The sequence below is a fragment of the Malus sylvestris genome, chromosome 15 (assembly GCF_916048215.2).
Source record: "Malus sylvestris chromosome 15, drMalSylv7.2, whole genome shotgun sequence".
In the NCBI taxonomy this organism is placed as follows: domain Eukaryota; kingdom Viridiplantae; phylum Streptophyta; class Magnoliopsida; order Rosales; family Rosaceae; genus Malus; species Malus sylvestris.
This window is the reverse complement of record NC_062274.1, coordinates 20,669,363-20,689,754: the sequence shown is the minus strand read 5'-3', so window position 1 is coordinate 20,689,754 and position 20,392 is coordinate 20,669,363. Positions and strand designations below refer to the sequence as shown.

Genomic DNA, 20,392 nt, shown 5'->3' with positions numbered 1-20,392 from the left:
AAAGACAAATCCTTCGTAGTGGCTGGTGATGAAGATAAAAAAAATTGTGAATAATTGTAAAATAAAGATATATCTATTCATGTTTGCGGAGATGGGGTTTCTGCCCTTTCTAATATTTATAAAGGATTAAATATTTCAATTGAAACGAATTCAACGATTAATCCATTTTTTTAGACTTGTTCTCACTTTATATATAGAGGTAGAGAAAAAAATAAAATTAAAATCAATGTCTTTTTTGGTCTATAATTATAGCAGTTATATAAAACAAATATATTTTACTAAATATTTAACAAATTTATTCCAAAACTGATCATGCTCACAAAACAACAATAGCAATGTTTGAAAAAAAAAGGGCAATACCAGACTGCCCAAAACGCAAGCCAAATCAAATCTCAAAACGCGAATCGCGCAGATTAACTCAGCGAACCAGCGAGCGAGCGAGCGAGCGAGTACATAAACAGTTACGCGCGTGTTTGCAAAGTCAGACAACTCAGTCGGTACCTTTTCACTGCTGGCGCCCTTCCCACTCGCCCGACTCGGTCGAACCCAGTAACTCGCCACTCTCTGCAACTCCACCACCACTGTCAGAAACTTTACAACTCTCAGAGCTTCGAATTAGCAGAGATCTCCCACAAATTTTGAAAATTTTGGAACTTAAATTTGAATTTGAATTTCGGAACGAATTGACATGGAAGCAGTTGCTTCGGCTCTTCCGTGGATCCCGGAAGACGACCTCCGCTTGAAGGACGCCATGGAGGTAATCCTCTGCAATTTTCTCCAAATTTACTCAATTTCCTTTTCAGCCCTTGAACTTTTCAGTTATTGCCGTTACTGCCATTTAAAGCTATCATCCTCCTGTGCATTGCGTCTGGTTTTATAATTTTTATAATTTACTTATTTTTATGGAGTGATTGTTAGAATTGATAGTTGAAAATCTGTTGGGTGCTTTTAACGATTACAGACAGGTGCTTCTCTGGAAGCACTTGCCAGAGGCGCGGTGCGATTTTCGCGCAAATTCACGATCGGAGAGTTGCGGGATCGGTGGTACTCGCTCCTCTATGACGCCGATGTCTCGGCGGAGGCGTCGGCTCGGTTGGTGGAATTGGAAGGTTGCAATTCCAACTCAGCGTCCAAGGCTAGTAGATTCACTCGTTCTAGGGGTTTGAATCGAAAATCCAATAGCATACGAAAGCATTACTATGCTATGCGGAAGATAAATAGGAAACTGTGCGCTGTTAATTCCGTTGATCCCGATTCTTATCAGAAGGAGTTTTTCGATCGTAATTTTCTTTTCGGGCCGGATGTTGATAATGGCAAGGCTTTAGAGGAAAATTTTGGGGTTGGAGATCATAATCAGCCCGTGTTTTTGGACTGTGATGTGGATAACGGCAATGCCACTAATGCATTTCGTGGTGGAGAGTGTGTTTCTATTGGAAATCATGGGGTGGAGGGAGGTGGAGAGTGTGTTTCAATTGGAAATCATGGGGTAGAGGGAGTTGTGGGGGAAGGGTGCTCGAATGGATTTGTTGAACAGGTTTCATTATTGCCAAGTAACGGGTTAGGAGAGAATGCTTTTTGCCACGATAATGCTTGTCATGATCTGCCTACTCACCGAGATGATGGAATTGATTTTGGGAATGCCTTAGATGCGGAAGATATAGGGCCATCTCATGCATTGATAGATGAGCCTCTTTGGAAAACGATTGAGGATGTACCGGCACCTGAAATGCCAATGGATGTCAGCATGGGGGTTAATGGTGAGGGTGCCCAAAAGACATTGGCAGGTACTGATGATATGGATGTGGATAACATTGGTTCATCTCAATATGAAGTTGTCCATTCAGAGGAAATGATAAATGATGAACTGAATAGGTCTATCATGATTTCCGGAGGTGATGATGCAGATATGTACCTTGCGAATGAAAATGAGCTTGCCTTCATGGATGTAAATGGCAAGGAGTCAATAGATAAGTCCTCTTCTGAAAACCTGAATCCGATTCTGTTGAGCGAGACCAAAGATGTTCATGAAAATGATGTACCCAACTTTTGTCAGCCCCCAAAGTTGGTTTCAGATCCATTCCAGGCTGTTACAGACAATGTGCAGGCTGCCAAGATGGATGTTGCTGCTGAACCGTCTCACTCTGACCAAGATGATCAGCATGTTATCTCTTGTTCTGAAGCCAATATGACAGCATCTACGTCAGTGCCACATCCTCTTACTCCTGAACATAATCATGAAGAGATGATTTGCACATTGAATACTGAGGACCCTGAAATCCCATGCAATGATGATATATTCCCATCTGCTGCAACTGTTCATGCTGTGGTGCAACCAGCCTTAAAAGGAGCTCATGAGTTGGCTTCCTCTACTGGAAAAAGGAATTACGATCAACAAAGGAAAGAAGAAGATCCCGCACGACCTTTTAAGGTTCCCCGGATGGTAGTATACGACACAAGTACAGAAAACAGCCCCAATCATGCACTTGGTTCTTTTGGAGTTAAAGCTCCATTTGGTGATAGTAACTGTGTAGCTTCAATCTCCAAACATGATAAAACTGTCATTGCCGACCAAAGCCAAAGCAGATCAGCACATGCACCAGCTAAGTCTATCACCAATCGAGTGTTCAAAGAAGAGGTTATTATATTTTACTGCAGTCCCTTCATAAATTTCTTGGTTGCCCTTGTAAATATCTATTACTAAAGCTGATTGTTGTGAACAGGGATTAGAAGCTCCATTTACAATTGCAGAACTTGCACCCTTATTCGCAGAGCCAGGTTCTACGACTCTCCCAGAACCAGAAGCCAACCCATCAGCACTAGATCGTGAAGAATCTGAGGAAGAATCTGATGATGATGTTGATGATGACGATGCTGACATTCCTTGTTTTTCTGATCTCGAAGCGATGGCAAGCATTAATAGTTTTGTTGATTTGCAAGTTTTTCTGTAATCTTCTACTTAGTTCATTTCTAGGATCTACCTCTCTAACTTATGCTATTTTCAGATACTTGATATGGATTTATGTCCACTGGATCAGGATTCATACATCAGCAGTGAAGGTAACTCCTCTGAGCTCTTTTTTTTTTTTCAGAAATTATTTAAATGTGTACATTTAAAAGATTAGATGTGTAATAAGTGTTAAAAAGTTTACAATAGCTGCCTTCCATTATAAACCATCTGCCAAATGTGAGAAAAGAGTTCAGCCTTATATGTGACAATCGAAGAATGTCTGGCATTATGGTCGATACAGTTTGTGTGTGTCTTTTTTTTTCAATTTGTTCTGTGGTATTTGCAGTCTTAGAGTATCAAAATGAGGATTCTAAAAGGAACATCATAAGGTTTGAACAATGCGCACAATCCTCTATGCAAAGAACCCTTGCATCTAAAGGTGCACTCGCTGTATTGTATGGTAACCATATAAAGAAGTACATTAAGAAAACTGAGGTATGTTTTTTGGATTTTAAAGTTTCGATTCAGATTCATGCAACTCCTATGCAGACCTGTTGAAACTTCTTCCTACTATGTAGGTAATAATTGGCAGATCAACAGAAGATAATGAAGTTGATATTGACTTGGGAAAGGAAGGGCTACATAACAAAATATCTCGGCGGCAGGTGGGACTTATTTTTCCTTCCTAAATGATTGTTTCCAGGAATTTTTTGTCCCTTACTTGCTCTTTGATATAATATTTGGCTCAACTTGTAGGATGGGATTAAGGTGTCATATTAATTAGTTCTTGAGTTTTTCAACAACTACAACAACAACAACAACAACAACAAAGCCTTTTCCCACTAAGTGGGGTCGGCTATATGAATCCTAGAACGCCATTGCGCTCGGTTTTGTGTCATGTCCTCCGTTAGATCCAAGTACTCTAAGTCTTTTCTTAGAGTCTCTTCCAAAGTTTTCCTAGGTCTTCCTCTACCCCTTCGGCCCTGAACCTCTGTCCCGTAGTCACATCTTCGAACCGGAGCGTCAGTCGGCCTTCTTTGCACATGTCCAAATCACCAGAGCCGATTTTCTCTCATCTTTCCTACAATTTCGGCTACTCCTACTGTACCTCGGATATCCTCATTCCCAATCTTATCCTTTCTCGTGTGCCCACACATCCCACGAAGCATCCTCATCTCCGCTACACCCATTTTGTGTACGTGTTGATGCTTCACCACCCAACATTCTCTGCCATACAACATCGCTGGCCTTATTGCCGTCCTATAAAATTTTCCCTTGAGCTTCAGTGGCCTACGACGGTCACACAACACGCCGGATGCACTCTTTCCATCCAGCTCGTATTCTATGGTTGAGATCTCCATCTAATTCTCCGTTCTCTTGCAAGATAGATCATAGGTAACGAAAACGGTCGCTTTTTGTGATCTTCGCTAGATTGCTCCGGTCATTAGTGTGGATAAGTATATAAATGGATAGAGATAGGAAAGCAAACACAAGATGTACGTGGTTCACCCAGATTGGCTACGTCCACGGAATAGAAGAGTTCTCATTAATTGTGAAGGGTTTACACAAGTACATAGGTTCAAGCTCTTCTTTAGTGAGTACGAGTGAATGATTTAGTACAAATGACATTAGGAAATATTGTGGGAGAATGATCTCGTAATCACGAAACTTCTAAGTATCGGAGTGTGGTGTCGTCTTGACTTGCCTTATCTGTCTCATAGGTAGATGTGGCATCTTCTCTGGAAGTACTCTTCCTCCATCCAGGGGTGGTATCTTTAACTGGTGGAGATGCACAAGGTAATGTATCAATTTCACTTGAAGCTTACTTGTAGTTTCAGGCTTGGTCAAGCGCGATACAAACCATGTAGTAGGAGTCCCCCAAGTCGCCGAGCTAGGGGGTCTGCTGAAAGAGGTGACAGACAAGGTAAGCAATCAGAGCTCCGACTGATTGTTCACCTTCTCCCCATCTTGCAGCAGCATGAAGGATAAAGAGAAGAAAAATGAGAAGAGATGATATGAGATACTTTTGCTTTTGAAGAAGTAACTTTCCACAGGCTTATTCTTGAACTGAGCTGGAGGGTTTTCTGGTTTCCTCCAGAGTATAAGGCCGACTGAAGAATTTGAGGGTCAAAACAAGTCCATCAAATCTAGAGTACGTTCCACCCTGCTGATATGGGATACTTTTGCTTTTGACATAGTAATGGATGTATCGGCACATGTGCTGTTACGCTTGTCTCCACATGCTTCCTTGTATCCTTCGCACTTGCCCTATCTGTTCCTCAAGCAGATGCGGAATCTTCCCTGGAAACATAAGATGTTGAAGATGAGTACTCGAGAGCAATGCCAGGTAAGTAATCAGGTAAGGGGTTCCAGGCAGTCAGTTCCTGGCTGGAAGCTTGATTCCAAGTGCTGACTGATTGCTCTCTTTCTCCTTGTCTTGCAGGTAAAAACAAGGCCAAGAGAAAAAACAGGGAAAAAGCATGATATGGGATACTCTTGCTTTTAACCCTGATGATATGGGATATTCTTGCTCTAGTATAGCTTGTTTGCAGAGGTATTATCGGGGGGAAAGAAAGCTGAATATTTCGAAAGGCTTTGTTGGGAGTGCCCTCTCAGATATGATGAAGGGTTGAGCATTTTTGCAGGTCTGCCTGTCCGTTGGGGATGGAGGTCGACATATATAGGAGTCTCCCTAACAACAAGTAGTAATGCTATTCCTTTACCCTGCTTGGTCATAGCACGGTAGTGGGAGCTGCCAGTTTCACATGTTTTAACTCTGTCAGAGCACTTTGAAAAAGTGGTCTGTGGTATCTGGCTCTCGAGATTCGGAGAACGATGCCTCTTCGATTTTTGAGAAAGCAATCATGTTGGGGGTCTGACTCTCGAGATTCGGATTTTTGAGGAAGTAATCATGTTGGGAGTCTGGCTCTCGAGATTCGGAGGGCGGTGCCTCTTCGATTTTGGAGCAAGCAATCTTGTTGGGAGTGTTGTCTCGAATGTGAGTAAAGGTTGGACATGTTTGCTAGTCTACCTTGCCACGAAGCACAAAGGTTGACACATAGGGACTTTCCAATTATCCAGCAATGGTACTGTTCCTTTACCCTCTCTTCGATTTTGAGAAAGTAGTCATGTTGGGAGTCTGGCTCTCGAGATTCGAAGGACGGTGCCTCTTCGATTTTGGAGCAAGCAATCTTGTTGGGACTGTTTTCTCGAATGTGAGTAAAGGTTGGGCATGTTTGCTAGTCTACCTTGCCACGAAGCACAGAGGTTGACACACAGGGACTTTCCAATTATCCAGCAGTGGTACTGTTCCTTTACCCTTGTGGGTAATAATATGGTAGCTAGACCTTCAAAATTTATGTGTCTAAACTTTGTTAGTGCTGTTTCTTTGCTATTCTTTTACCTTTCTTGGTCAGAGCGATGTAGTGGGAGCTGCAAGCTTCACGTGCTCAACTTTGGCAGAGAACTTTGGCAAAGTGATCTGTGGTACCCATGAGTTATTGTTGCGTGTGGGAAGTGGGTGATTGAACAGTAAGATTCATGTGCTTTCTACTTCACCAGAAGTCTTCGACAGAATGCCCATAATTTCTGCAAAGCTGAGTGTGCGTGTGACAGGTGCTGACAAGGCTAGAAAAGTAGGTGCCTCTTTGATTTCTGAGATCGGCCCTCGTGGTCTCTGAGCAGCCCAGCTTTTGAGAAAGCGAGCGCCTCTTCGATTGATTCGGAGAACGGTGCCTCACCGATTTTTGAGAAAGCAATCATGCTGGGGGTCTGGCTCTCGAGATTCGGGGAGCAGTGTCTCTTTGATTTTTGAGAAAGTAATCATGTTGGGAGAGTGGCTCTCGAGATTCGGAGGGCGGTGCCTCTTCGATTTTGGAGCAAGCAATCTTGTTGGGAGTGTTTTCTCGAATGTGAGTAAAGGTTGGGCATGTTTGCTAGTCTACCTTGCCACGAAGCACAGAGGTTGACACACAGGGACTTTCCAATTATCCAGCAATGGTACTGTTCCTTTACCCTCTCTTCGATTTTTAAGAAAGTAGTCATGTTGGGAGTCTGGCTCTTTAGATTCGGAGGACGGTACCTCTTCGATTTTGGAGCAAGCAATCTTATTGGGAGTGTTTTCTCGAATGTGAGTAAAGGTTGGGCATGTTTGCTAGTCTACCTTGCCACGAAGCACAGAGGTTGACATACATGGACTTTCCAATTATCCAACAGTGGTACTGTTCCTTTACCCCTGTGGGTAATAATATGGTAGCTAGACCTTCAAAATTTATGGGTCTAAACTTTGTTAGTGCTGTTTCTTTGCTATTCTTTTACCCTTCTTGGTCAGAGCGATGTAGTGGGAGCTGCAAGCTTCACGTGCTCAACTTTGGCAGAGAACTTTGGCAAAGTTATCTGTGGTACCCATGAGCTATTGTTGCGTGTGGGAAGTGGGTGATTGAACAGTAAGATTCATGTGTTTTCTACTTCCCCAGAAGTCTTTGACAGAATGCCCATAATTTCCGCAAAGCTGAGTGTGCGTGTGACAGGTGCTGACAAGGCTGGAAAAGTAGGTGCCTCTTCGATTTCTGAGATCGGCCCTCGTGGTCTCTAGGGAGCCCAGCTTTTGAGAAAGCGAGCACCTCTTCGATTTCTGAGATCGGCCTTCGTGGTCTTTGAGCAGCCCAACTTTTGAGAAAGCAAACGGCTCTTCGATTTCTGAGATCAACCCTCGTGATCTCTAAGCAGCCCAACTTTTGAGAAAGCAAACGCCTCTTCGATTTCTGAGCAGGCGCCTCTTTGATTTCTGAAGCTCCGTCGAGTGCAGATTTTTATAGGGGCTGGCATTAAGTTCCAAAGCACACTTGAATCTCCACTAGTAGAAGCTTCATTCTTGCACTTCTAAGATCTTGATTTGTCCGACCTCTTCTCTCTTCAACACCTTTGAAAATGTCTGGCCCCTCCGACCGTCGTTTTGACTTGAACCTTGTTGAAGAGGCAGCCCCGCCTTCTCCAGACAACATATGGCGCCCATCCTTCGTCTCCCCAACTGGTCCTCTTACCGTTGGGGATTCCGTGATGAAGAATGATATGACCGCTGCGGTGGTGGCCAGGAACCTTCTCACTCCCAAAGATAACAGACTACTTTCCAAACGGTCTGATGAGTTAGCTGTTAAGGATTCGCTGGCTCTCAGTGTTCAGTGTGCAGGTTCTGTGTCTAATATGGCACAACGCCTATTTGCTCGAACCCGCCAAGTTGAATCATTGGCGGCTGAAGTGATGAGTCTCAAACAGGAGATTAGAGGGCTCAAGCATGAGAATAAACAGTTGCACCGGCTCGCACATGACTATGCTACAAACATGAAGAGGAAGCTTGACCAGATGAAGGAAACTGATGGTCAGGTTTTACTTGATCATCAGAGATTTGTGGGTTTGTTCCAAAGGCATTTATTGCCTTCGTCTTCTGGGGCTGTACCGCGTAATGAAGCTCCAAATGATCAACCTCTGATGCCTCCTCCTTCTAGGGTTCTGTCCAGTACTGAGGCTCCAAATGATCCCCCTCCGGTGCCTTCTCTTTCTGGGGCTCTACCGACTGCTGAGACTTCTCCTAAGCAACCTTTGTGAAGGCTCCCTCTTGTGTGTTTATTTTGACTCATGTATATGTACATATTTGTAGCTTATCGGGGATATCAATAAATAAGCTTTCCTTCATTTCAACGTATTGTGTTAAATACACCAAAGCCTTCTTCGCTAAGTTCTTTGAATTTTCTTTTGTTGAAGCTTGTATGTTGAAGCTTTCTGAGTGGAGCATGTAGGTTGGGGTAGTGTTCCCTTAATTTCCCGAGTGAGGAAAACTTCTTGGTTGGAGACTTGGAAAATCCAAGTCACTGAGTGGGATCGGCTATATGAATCTTAGAACGCCATTGTGCTCGATCCTGTGTCATGTCCTTCGTTAGATCCAAGTACTCTAAGTCTTTTCTTAGAGTCTCTTCCAAAGTTTTCCTAGGTCTTCCTCTACCCCTTCGGCCCTGAACCTCTGTCCCATAGTCGCATCTTCTAATCGGAGCGTCAGTAGGCCTTCTTTGCACATGTCCAAACCACCGTAACCGATTTTCTCTCATCTTTCCTTCAATTTCGGCTACTCCTACTTTACCCCGGATATCCTCATTCCTAATCTTATCCTTTCTCGTGTGCCCACACATCCAACGAAGCATCCTCATCTCCGCTACACCCATTTTGTGTACGTGTTGATGTTTCACCGCCCAACATTCTGTGCCATACAGCATTGCCGGCCTTATTGCCGTCCTATAAAATTTTCCCTTGAGCTTCAGTGGCATACGGCGGTCACACAACACGCCGGATGCACTCTTCCACTTCATCCATCCAGCTTGTATTCTATGGTTGAGATCTCCATCTAATTCTCCGTTCTTTTGCAAGATAGATCCTAGGTAACGAAAACGGTCGCTCTTTGGTATTTCTTGATCTCCGATCCTCACCCCTAACTCGTTTTGGCCTCCATTTGCACTGAACTTGCACTCCATATATTCTGTCTTTGATCGGCTGAGGCGAAGACCTTTAGATTCCAACACTTCTCTCCAAAGGTTAAGCTTTGCATTTACCCCTTCCTGAGTTTCATCTATCAACACTATATCGTCTGCGAAAAGCATACACCAAGGAATATCATCTTGAATATGTCCTGTTAACTCATCCATTACCAACGCAAAAAGGTAAGGACTTAAGGATGAGCCTTGATGTAATCCTACAGTTATGGGAAAGCTTTCGGTTTGTCCTTCATGAGTTCTTACGGCGGTCTTTGCTCCTTCATACATATCCTTTATAGCTTGGATATATGCTACTCGTACTCCTTTCTTCTCTAAAATCCTCCAAAGAATGTCTCTTGGGACCCTATCATACGCTTTTTCCAAATCTATAAAGACCATGTGTAAATCCTTTTTCCCATCTCTATATCTTTCCATCAATCTTCGTAAGAGATAGATTGCCTCCATGGTTGAGCGCCCTGGCATGAACCCGAATTGGTTGTCCGAAACCCGTGTCTCTTGCCTCAATCTATGCTCAATGACTCTCTCCCAGAGCTTCATTGTATGACTCATTAGCTTAATACCCCTATAGTTCATGCAATTTTGTACGTCGCCCTTATTCTTGTAGATAGGCACCAAAGTGCTCGTTCGCCACTCATTTGGCATCTTCTTCGTTTTCAAAATCCTATTGAAAAGGTCAGTGAGCCATGTTATACCTGTCTCTCCCAAAACTTTCCACACTTCGATTGGTATATCGTCTGGGCCTATTGCTTTTCTATGCTTCATCTTCTTCAAAGCTACAACCACTTCTTCCTTCCGGATTCGACGATAAAAGGAGTAGTTTCTACACTCTTCTGAGTTACTCAACTCTCCTAAAGAAGCACTCCTTTCATGTCCTTCATTGAAAAGATTATGAAAATAACCTCTCCATCTGTCTTTAACCGCGTTCTCTGTAGCAAGAACCTTTCCATCCTCATCCTTGATGCACCTCACTTGGTTTAGGTCCCTTGTCTTCTTTTCCCTTGCTCTAGCTAGTTTATAGATATCCAACTCTCCTTCTTTGGTATCTAGTCGTTTATACATATCGTCGTAAGCCGCTAACTTAGCTTCTCTGACAGCTTTCTTCGCCTCTTGCTTCGCTTTTCTATACCTTTCACCATTTTCATCGGTCCTCTCCTTGTATAAGGCTTTACAACATTCCTTCTTAGCCTTCACCTTTGTTTGTACCTCCTCATTCCACCACCAAGATTCCTTTTGGTGTGGGGCAAAGCCCTTGGACTCTCCTAATACCTCTTTTGCTACTTTTCGGATACAACTAGCCATGGAATCCCACATTTGGCTAGCTTCCCCCTCTCTATCCCACACACATTGGGTGATTACCTTCTCTTTGAAAATGGCTTGTTTTTCTTCTTTTAGATTCCACCATCTAGTTCTTGGGCACTTCCAAGTCTTGTTCTTTTGTCTTACTCTTTTGATATGTACATCCATCACCAACAAGCGATGTTGATTAGCCACGCTCTCTCCTGGTATAACTTTGCAATCCTTACAAGTTATACGATCCCCTTTCCTCATTAGAAGAAAATCTATTTGTGTTTTTGACGACCCACTCTTGTAGGTGATCACATGTTCTTCTCTCTTCTTAAAGAAAGTGTTGGCTAAGAAGAGATCATATGCCATTGCAAAATCCAAGATAGCTTCCCCATCCTCGTTTCTCTCCCCAAAACCATGGCCACCATGAAAACCTCCATAGTTGCCTGTCTCCCTGCCCACGTGTCCATTTAAATCTCCTCCTATAAATAACTTCTCCGTCTGAGCAATTCCTTGCACCAAGTCTCCAAGATCTTCCCAAAATTTCTCCTTCGAACTCGTATCCAAACCTACTTGAGGTGCGTACGCACTAATCACATTGATAAGTTCTTGTCCTATTACAATCTTGATTGCCATGATTCTATCTCCTACCCTCTTGACATCTACAACATCTTGTACCAAGGTCTTGTCCACGATGATGCCAACACCGTTTCTCGTTCTATTTGTGCCCGAATACCAAAGTTTAAACCCTGAGTTTTCTAGATCCTTTGCCTTACTACCAACCCACTTAGTTTCTTGTAGGCACATAATATTTATCCTTCTCCTCACCATAACTTCCACTACTTCCATAGATTTTCCCGTTAAGGTTCCTATATTCCACGTTCCTAAACGCATTTTGCTCTCTTGAACTCTACCCTTCTGTCCTAGCTTCTTCACCCTCCCCCGTCTAATAGGATCAAAGTACTTCTTTTGTGTGTCCCGGGTAAAGTTGATAGGAGCATATGCTCCCAAACAACTTTGAGTGGAGTCGTTCGAAAAGAAGTTTCTATGGCCCCCTTGCTCATTTAACACTGCATCCGGGTGCCGATGGAGATACAGCGACCCTTGCTCACTTATCACTGTGCTCGGGCCACACAGCGCGCCACTTACGGGTGACGCCCTAGCTTTAGCGCGATTTTGTTCTGGATTCATTTTCATAAGGATTCGACGTGATCATGGAGTGCCGGCTGTCGACTACCTGACGCCCTCCCCCTCCTCCTTTATCCGGGCTTGGGACCGGCCATGTAAGACATAGGCGGAGTTTTTTTCAACAACTGATACATTAAATTGTGCGGGGGATGATAAATAAGGGTGGCGATTTCCAAACACCCACTTTATTCGTTCATGCTCCTCCTTCTAATTTTTGTTCTTTGGGTAATTGAATAAACAAAAGGAGAACCAGAGCGCATAAGAAATAAGGAGTGCAAAGGGAGTGTGAAAAACTGTTTATGGATTACAAAGGGATGAGATAAACCTTCTTTATCTTATCGATGTTAGCTTTTAACGTCCAACCCGGAAACATGACTTTGGTCATTGTCTGTATAAATTTGACTTTGCAGCAGGGTAGAAGGAGGAATTGTTAATCGCTTGTTTTTCTGTTATTAAATTCATTTCAAGAAATTTTGGCTAAGATTTTTAATGTCTATTGTTAATTATCTCTAGGCTCTTATAAAGATGGAAGGAGACGGTTCTTTCTATTTGAAGAATCTCGGCAAGAGTTCAATTTATTTGAATGGGGAAGAAGTTGCTACCGGGCAACTTGTTAGTCTTAGTTCAAGTAATTTGATTGAGGTAAATAGGTTTCTATTTCTGCTCTACCATTCTTGTTTCGGCTTTTCCCTCAGTCGTGCTTGCTCCTCCTAATTTACTATTCACCCCAACTAATTCATTGTTAATGACAATCTGCAGATTAGGGAAATGTATTTTATTTTTGAGACGAATCACAAATCTGTGAGTCAGTATCTGGGAAGAATCGGCCAAAAAGGCGAGGATAAGTACACCAAGTTGGAACGGTCGCCCGAGGGAGGTCCATAGGTGGAAAATGATATGAAAGGTGCCCTTCCTGTTCCAATTCTTTTCGAATGGACTGTCCTTGGTCAGTTATACTTGATTATTATTAAATAGGAGCATCCTCACCCTGCCTGATTATAGAATGTATAGGCATTTTTTATTTTACATAGTTAAATTTTTTTAAAGTAGTTAGTTCTTCAGCCCGAACGACGAAAAATTGTAGTACAAAATAAAAATAAATATCAGTTTATAGTCTAACCATTGCTAACAGTAACTAACCAGCTCCTTTAATTATCTCAACTTTTTATCTTTCCCATTTTGGCCATGTTATTATTTCTTTCGTTTTCGACAATTGTCGTCCATCATATTTGAACTCGTGATCTCTCCCAACGAAAAGGAGATCGGGTTATAGTTATTTGTTTTAGTCTAACAGTCGACATTTACTGTACCACACCGATATACGACTGCTACGACATGAACCCAGTTGATGTATATCTCAATTCATAGTATGATTTCTAAACAATGTTCCCGAGTGGTGGTTGGAAGTTGGAAGATACCAAACGCGAATCTGCATAACGGAAATGGGTTGGCCTTTGGGAAAAGTTTGCTGTGTTTTCAAGTTTGTTAGATCATCTAATAAGCACTTATGATAAAAGTGCTTAAACAACGACTCGATTTGACGTTAGTGATGGGTTACTCTAATCAGTAATCGCCCACCACGTCAGAGGCTCTCTGTAACAACTGAACCAAATGGCCACCCGCCCACCTTTGTTTTTATATTTGTCTTTTTTTGTGATTGCAATCAAGAACCGGCTTTTGCTTTTGTAAAGACGCCATTTTGTAGTGGCTTATACAGAAATAAAGGAAAAGGATCCTATTCGATTGAGAGCTAGGAGGGCATCAACCAAAGCATATTGGCATATAGAGGGTATTGTCTCATACTATAATTTATCTCAACACAGCTGCTTATTATCTCAAATACACAATTTCGACTCCTTGTTAACTGTAAATTACAGTTTGACATGTACACAATAATGTCTCTTTACAACCACATGAGACTATCTTTAATATATAAAGTATTACATGGAGGAACGATTCATTGCACAGAAGAAGCTAAGTATTTTTTTGTAAATAAAACATTATAGTAATAGTATCAATTGTAGACATGGTGGATGACTATGGAGAAATTTTTCAAACTGCCCGGTATCTAAACGAGTATTTCGCATATCATAATATAAGTAGAGGGATGTGAAAAAATAAATCATCTTCTGTATTTGTACTATGACATATGAATTGTAGAGTAACGCTTGAATATCTAACAAAAATCTGTCATGAGTATGGGCTGTTGATGTATAAGTTGGTGCTAAAAAACTCAAGAACCCTTGCTTTATCTTTTACTTCAACTTTATGAATCCATGGCTTCTCAAGAAAGCAACTTATATAGAAAGGGTTTTACCGTTGCACATCGTTTTGATCTAAACATATAATGCTACGTGAAAAAAAAATTATATATAATATTGTATTATTGAATTGGATAACGTTAAACTCATTCCATGATCGTCATTCTCATGCATAAATACCAAAGACAGCTCAACAGTCAACACTAGCAAGTAGCAGTAGCTGCTTCAGCCCTAGCAACACACGTCACAATATACTTCGACAGTCAACACTCTAATCCAAGCACCAATCTCTCTCGCTCTCTCTAGTCTCAACTCTCTCTCTCTCTCTCTCTCTCTCTCTACTCTCAACACATGTCACAACTGACCCGTGAGGCCACTCCAATATAAACATCTCTGAACTCTGTATGATTCCCAATACGAAAAGCCAGCATAAGCGCTTTCCTCACCATTAGTACTTTTCTCCCTTCCCCACATCAAAATTCCCACTTCTGCTTCCAAACCAACGGTCCAGATCAACCTCTCCTTCCTCCCCCTGTTTCTGCAACTCCACCCCTATACTTTTACTCACACTCCCCCACTCCCACTAATCAAATTTCAACAAAAACCACCAAATGGGTGTTCAAATACACAATTTGTCTCTGTCCTCCCTGATTATTTTGATAATTTCAGCTGCAAGTCTGCAACTTTTAGCAGAATCCAAGACTTTCTGGGCCGACATTGAAGCTCTCAAGGAGTTCAAGAACTCACTCAACCCCGACTCAGTGACTCCCGGCTCGTGCGTCAGCTCCTGGGACTTCACCCTCGACCCCTGCGACAACCTCTTCAGCAACCGGTTCACCTGTGGCTTCCGCTGCGACCCGCTCGACAACTCCTCGTCCGCCAGCCGGCTCACCGAGCTCACCCTTGACCAGGCCGGTTACTCCGGCTCGCTCTCCTCCCTATCCTGGAACTTCTCGTATTTACAAACGCTCGACCTCTCCGACAACTTTTTCTCCGGATCGATCCCGGACTCGCTCTCCAACTTAACACGGCTGAGTCGACTCGGTCTCTCCGGCAATTCGTTCTCCGGCTCTATTCCCGACTCAATTGGATCGCTTTCGAACCTCGAGGAGCTTTTCCTCGACAACAACCGCCTCGACGGCGCAATCCCACAGAGCTTGCACGGCCTGGCGCAGTTGAAGCGGCTTGAGCTTCAGGGGAACCTGCTCGGCGGCGAGTTTCCCGAATTGGGTTCTCTCCAGAACCTCTACTACTTGGACGTCAGCAACAACGCCATATCCGGTGGCGTCCCAATAAATTTTCCGCCATCTCTGCTCCAAATCTCCATGCGAAACAACAGCTTAGAAGGAAGCATCCCGAAAAACATCAAACAGTTGGGCTTTTTGCAAGTGCTCGACCTGAGTCACAACCAACTCGGCGGCGCCGTCCCTACCCACCTCTTCAACCACCTGTCGCTACAGCAGCTCACTCTTTCCTTCAACCAATTCACGTCCGTACAATCCCCGGTTTCTCTTTCTCCGGGCACCCATAGCGAGCTCATTGCCCTAGACCTAAGCAACAACGACCTCAGGGGGATGCTGCCGCCGTTTATGGCGGCGATGCCGAAGCTCTCGGCTTTGACGCTGGAGAACAATAAGTTTACGGGTATGATTCCGACCCAGTACGCATTCAAAGCGGCGGTGTCCAGTCCCGGAGTCTCGGCGTTCGAGAGGCTCCTGCTGGGTGGGAACTACTTGTTCGGACCCATACCGGGTCCGCTGCTGCGGTTAAAACCCGGTTCGGCGAATGTGGGTTTGGGGGATAACTGCCTGTACAGGTGTCCGAGAGTTTTCTTCTTTTGTCAAGGTGGCGATCAGAAATCGTTTCATGAGTGTAGAAGCTTTGGCCCGATGATCCCATGAATAAGAACTTGAATTAACGTTATTATTATTGTAAGATTATGACATAATATTGGATTAATTTTATTTTCCACTCTTCTAATTTAGTCTCAGTAACAGTTTAGTCTCTATTATTTTAGAAAGTTGACACTTTAAGCCATCTCCAACCGAAAGTTGGTCAAAGGGTTCGCTTTAGCCCTATAACCCTTCAAGAAATTAATATTTTAGGGTTCGCTTTAGCCCTATAACCCTTCAAGAAATTAATATTTTAGGGTGCGTTTGGTACGTGGGATGGGACGGAATAGGGTGGGACGGACGCATTCCGTCCTACGTTTGGTGCGCTAAAATTATGTGGAACGCGCGTCCCACGAAACGAAAATGGGTTAGATTTTGGTTCCCCCTCCCCCCCTGGAATGGGTTTTTCCATCCCGTGGGACACAAAATTATATTTTTTTGGACAACAATACCCGTCTTATTTTTCAATAATTACATTGTCTACCTCCCTTTCTCTCCCGTAACCTCCCTCTCTTCTACCCTTGTCTCTCCCATAGCCTTCCTCTTCCTCCACCACAAACCCAGTAACCCAACTGCTAACCCAATCCCAGCAAACCCATCCAACGACGACGACGTCACCATAGCAAACCCTCTTCTTCTCCGACACCGTCTGGCGTCACGAACATGACCCGCATCTCGTCATCTCCCTCCGTGTAAGCGAGGTGGATCTGATCCGGAACACGACCCGATTCGAACTAAGCTCGTTATCTGAGGTGGCGAGCAGGTGGGCGGTGCCGATGAGGGGGTTGTGGTCCTGGTCTAGGTGGTTGGGGTCGACCTCGGACTCGTTCCAGCGGAAAATCCAGAATGAGTAGTTGAATCGAAGATTGACCAGAGGGAGGGAAATGAGGCCCGACCCAGATTTCCATGTGGGGGCGGAAGAGAGGAACTGCGAGTAGATGCCGAGCCAGTTGAGTCGGGAAGGCGAGTCGATGCCGGACCATTGGATTAAGACAGAGTCGCCCGATTTGGAGAGGGAGGTTGGGGAGAGAGAAAGTGAAACAATTTGGTGGGTCGGAGGGAAGAAGGTGTACAAACAAGGCTAAGTTAGTCATTTAACACGAAATCCGAACCATTCCGTCCTATGCATACCAAACATAACACGAACCTTCATTTCGTTCCGTTCCGTCCCGTCCCGTCCCATCTGCGTACCAAACGATACCTTAATGAACAGTACATGGTCATATTTGCTTCCATCTTCAACTAAGGGTCAAAGGGTTATAGGGTCAAATATAATTTATTATTTAAAAACTACAACTTAAATTCAAATCCAAAATCTAAGTGACGTTAGCTAGCCGTTGGATATGAATTTTTTTTTGCTATAAATAGGGTGGATGTTGGGCTATAATTCACTCAACTTTAAATTCAATCTCTTTTAATTCAAGTTTGCAATGAATTCCAACTTTGGATCCTCTTCGGATTCCAACTGGGGGTCCTCATCTAATTCCAAATTGGAAGAAAAATGAGCGCAAATGAGACAAGAATATGAAAAGTCTGATAAAGAAGTTCATGTAAGGCGCAACAAACAAAACAGAGCAGCAGCGTGTCAGCCAACTGAGGAACAACCTCAATGGGGTGGCTCTGTTGTTGGTCGCTCTTACAAACCACAAAACAGAGTGATAACGCATGTCAATCTGATGAACAACTACTTAAACCCCAATTCGGTGTATACATAAGAGGATTTCAAACGTCGTTTCCAGATGAGGCGTCATATCTTCAAGCGTTTGCTTCGTGATGTCCAGCAGGTCAATCCATACTTTCGACAAAAACGGGAGAAAACAAGCCATCCTGGTTTCTCACCTCATCAGAAGGTTACCGTTGCACTCCGAATGATGGCCTATGGCTCCCCAGCTAATTCGATGAATGAAACCCATGGTATGTCTTAGTTTACATGCCTTGATACTCTTGAATAATTATGCGACACAATTGTTCAGGTTTACAAAGACGAGTACCTCCACGAGCCAAACAAGAAAATCTGAATCGGCTCATTCGCAAAGCTAAAGACTGTGGGTTTTTGGACATGATAGGGTCATTAAACTGCATGCATTAGGATTGGAATAACTGTCCTACCGGATGGCAAGGAGGCTTCTGCAGAAGGTCGAGAAAGCCAACTGTTGTGTTAGAGGTGGTTGCCTCCTATGACACATGGATATGACATGCTTTCTTTGGAGTCCTTGGATTCCAAAATGGCATTACAATTCTTGGGCATTCACCCCTCTTCAATCGCCTGACGGAAGGTAAAGCACCTCAACTTGAATACTACATCAACGGCCGTTAATACAATATGGGGTATTACTTGGCAGATGACATCTACCCAAAGTAGGCGACACTTGTCCAAGCAATTCCAAACCCTAGGAATGACGCGGAAAAGTTGTTTACCTTACACCAAGAGGCATACTGGAAAGATATTGAGAGAGCTTTCGGTATTCTACAAGCATAGTGGAAGATCATCAGCGAACCGGCAAAAGGGTGGAGTCAAGAAAATTTGGACTCCATCATGATGTCTTGCATCATATTACACAATATGATAGTGGAGGATGAGCGAGATGGGTATATTGATGGAGAGTCCGATGATGACCAAAAAGATCCAAATAGGTCAAGAATGACTCATATAAAAATATATGATGGGCCTAATTTGCCTTTCAATCCAAGAACTGGTAGTATCTCTATAAATAAGTACATGAGGCGCTATAGAATGATACGTTCCCGTGCCACAAACAAGTACCTACAACAGAATCTTGTTGCACATCTTTAGGCCAAAAATAGCATGGAGTACGCGTTTAAGTTTTTTTTTTTTTTTTTTTTTGAAAACTGGAATTAGTATTCCAGGGCAAAAGCCAACAAAGTACACACAAGAGGGTCCAATTACAAGATTAATACAAAGCAAAAGTGGACCCTAACCAAAACCCAAAGAGAACCAAGTATAAGCACAAACGGGCCAACAGAGTAAAATAGAAAATAGCCCAAAAGAGCAAAAGAAACCCTAGTCATCTGCTTCCACCACCTCTGCGTCCACCGCCTCTGCTACAGTACACCAACACGAGAAGCCAACCCGCACGCCTCTTACCGACAAACTCCTCTCCAATCACAACAATCTGCAACAAGCAACTATTTAATCGCAGCTACAAAGGAAAAAACAAACCCCAAAGGGGAAGAAGCTCGTGGCAAAACCCGAGCAACGCTGCCAACAAGGGTAGCAAACAGTGGGACAATGGTGTGTGGTGAACACCTGAGCCAATGTGAAAACCGGAACTCTACACACTCTCCCGATAAGCCGCAACACAGCGCGGTAAACCTTGATTGCAAATCAAAATTGAGAGGATCGAAGAAGACGAATTCCTTGGGAGTGTAAGGGACAATCCAAAGCGGGGTGAAGAGCAGAGGGAGAAAGCAAAATCAAGGAGGAAAAGATGAGACAAAGGACAGTAGGAAAAGACTGCCACTACCCCCAACCATAGCTAGGGATGGCGACTCGGGATTTTGACAAAATTAGAGACAATCATACAACCGGTGAGAACGAACTCTCAGAAAGAGAGGAAATCTCTCACGAGAGAGAGAGAAAAGAGATAATTCACGGTTGGTTTATTTCTTAAGTGGTCCGGCGTTTAAGTTTTATGTTGTATAATTTTTATGTTGGTTAATGTTATTTAATGTTGTTTCATGTTACTTAATTTAATTTAATGTTGTATAATGGCTTAGGAAGTTATAGGGAAAAAAATAGAATTTTAAAAATATATGAAACAAATTTTGTAAAATAGAAGTTATAGGAAAAAAATAGAATTTAAAAAAATATATGAAACAAATTTTGTAAAATAGAAGTTATAGGAAAAAAAATATAATTTAGAAAAAATATAAAACAAATTTTGTAAAATAGAAGTTATATGAAGTTATAGAAAAAAATAGAAGTTATAGGAAAAAAATAGTGTAAAAAAACTTAAAACTGTAAAAAAAAACAAAAAAAAATATTAAAAAATTCAGCTAGCCGTTGCATTTGAAATTTGGCCTAGAATTCCTGTCGGATATAACCAATAGGAATATATTTATATTAAATATATTCTTGTCGGTTATATCCGACAAGAATGCTAGAATTTCTGGCCCAGCCCGGGGCTGGCTGGCTGGCTGGATTGGGCCAGCCGGTTGGCCCTTTGGCCCTTTCAGATTCCGCGAGGCCCACAAGCCCTCTGACCTAACCCTTGGTTGGAGACGATTTTCGGGCTGTTTTCAAGCTATTTTTGGGCC

The 20,392-nt window shown here is 43.0% G+C and overlaps 2 protein-coding genes across 2 annotated transcripts; both read left to right on the top strand.

Moving 5' to 3' along the window:
* Positions 1-323: 323 nt before the first annotated feature.
* On the top strand, positions 324-13,080 carry LOC126602219 (uncharacterized). The gene is made up of 8 exons (XM_050269050.1): positions 324-757; positions 962-2,635; positions 2,721-2,906; positions 3,003-3,057; positions 3,294-3,442; positions 3,526-3,612; positions 12,475-12,603; positions 12,721-13,080. Exons 1-8 carry the CDS (start codon positions 689-691, stop codon positions 12,844-12,846), a joined length of 2,475 nt encoding a protein of 824 aa, XP_050125007.1. The 5' UTR covers positions 324-688; the 3' UTR covers positions 12,847-13,080.
* A 1,327-nt stretch (positions 13,081-14,407) lies between these two features.
* On the top strand, positions 14,408-16,202 carry LOC126602220 (receptor-like protein 53). The gene has a single exon (XM_050269051.1). The coding sequence runs from the start codon at positions 14,834-14,836 to the stop codon at positions 16,121-16,123; it is 1,290 nt and encodes a 429-aa protein (XP_050125008.1). The 5' UTR covers positions 14,408-14,833; the 3' UTR covers positions 16,124-16,202.
* Positions 16,203-20,392: the final 4,190 nt, after the last annotated feature.

What these genes read in the sequence shown, in the direction of transcription:
- LOC126602220 (XM_050269051.1), top strand. Translation starts at nt 14,834, where the DNA reads ATGGGTGTTCAAATACACAATTTGTCTCTGTCCTCCCTGATTATTTTG.
- LOC126602219 (XM_050269050.1), top strand. Translation starts at nt 689, where the DNA reads ATGGAAGCAGTTGCTTCGGCTCTTCCGTGGATCCCGGAAGACGACCTC. An exon ending in TTCATACATCAGCAGTGAAG is followed by an intron (nt 3,058 to 3,293) that starts GTAACTCCTCTG and finishes TGGTATTTGCAG; the next exon opens with TCTTAGAGTATCAAAATGAG. An exon ending in AGTACATTAAGAAAACTGAG is followed by an intron (nt 3,443 to 3,525) that starts GTATGTTTTTTG and finishes CCTACTATGTAG; the next exon opens with GTAATAATTGGCAGATCAAC.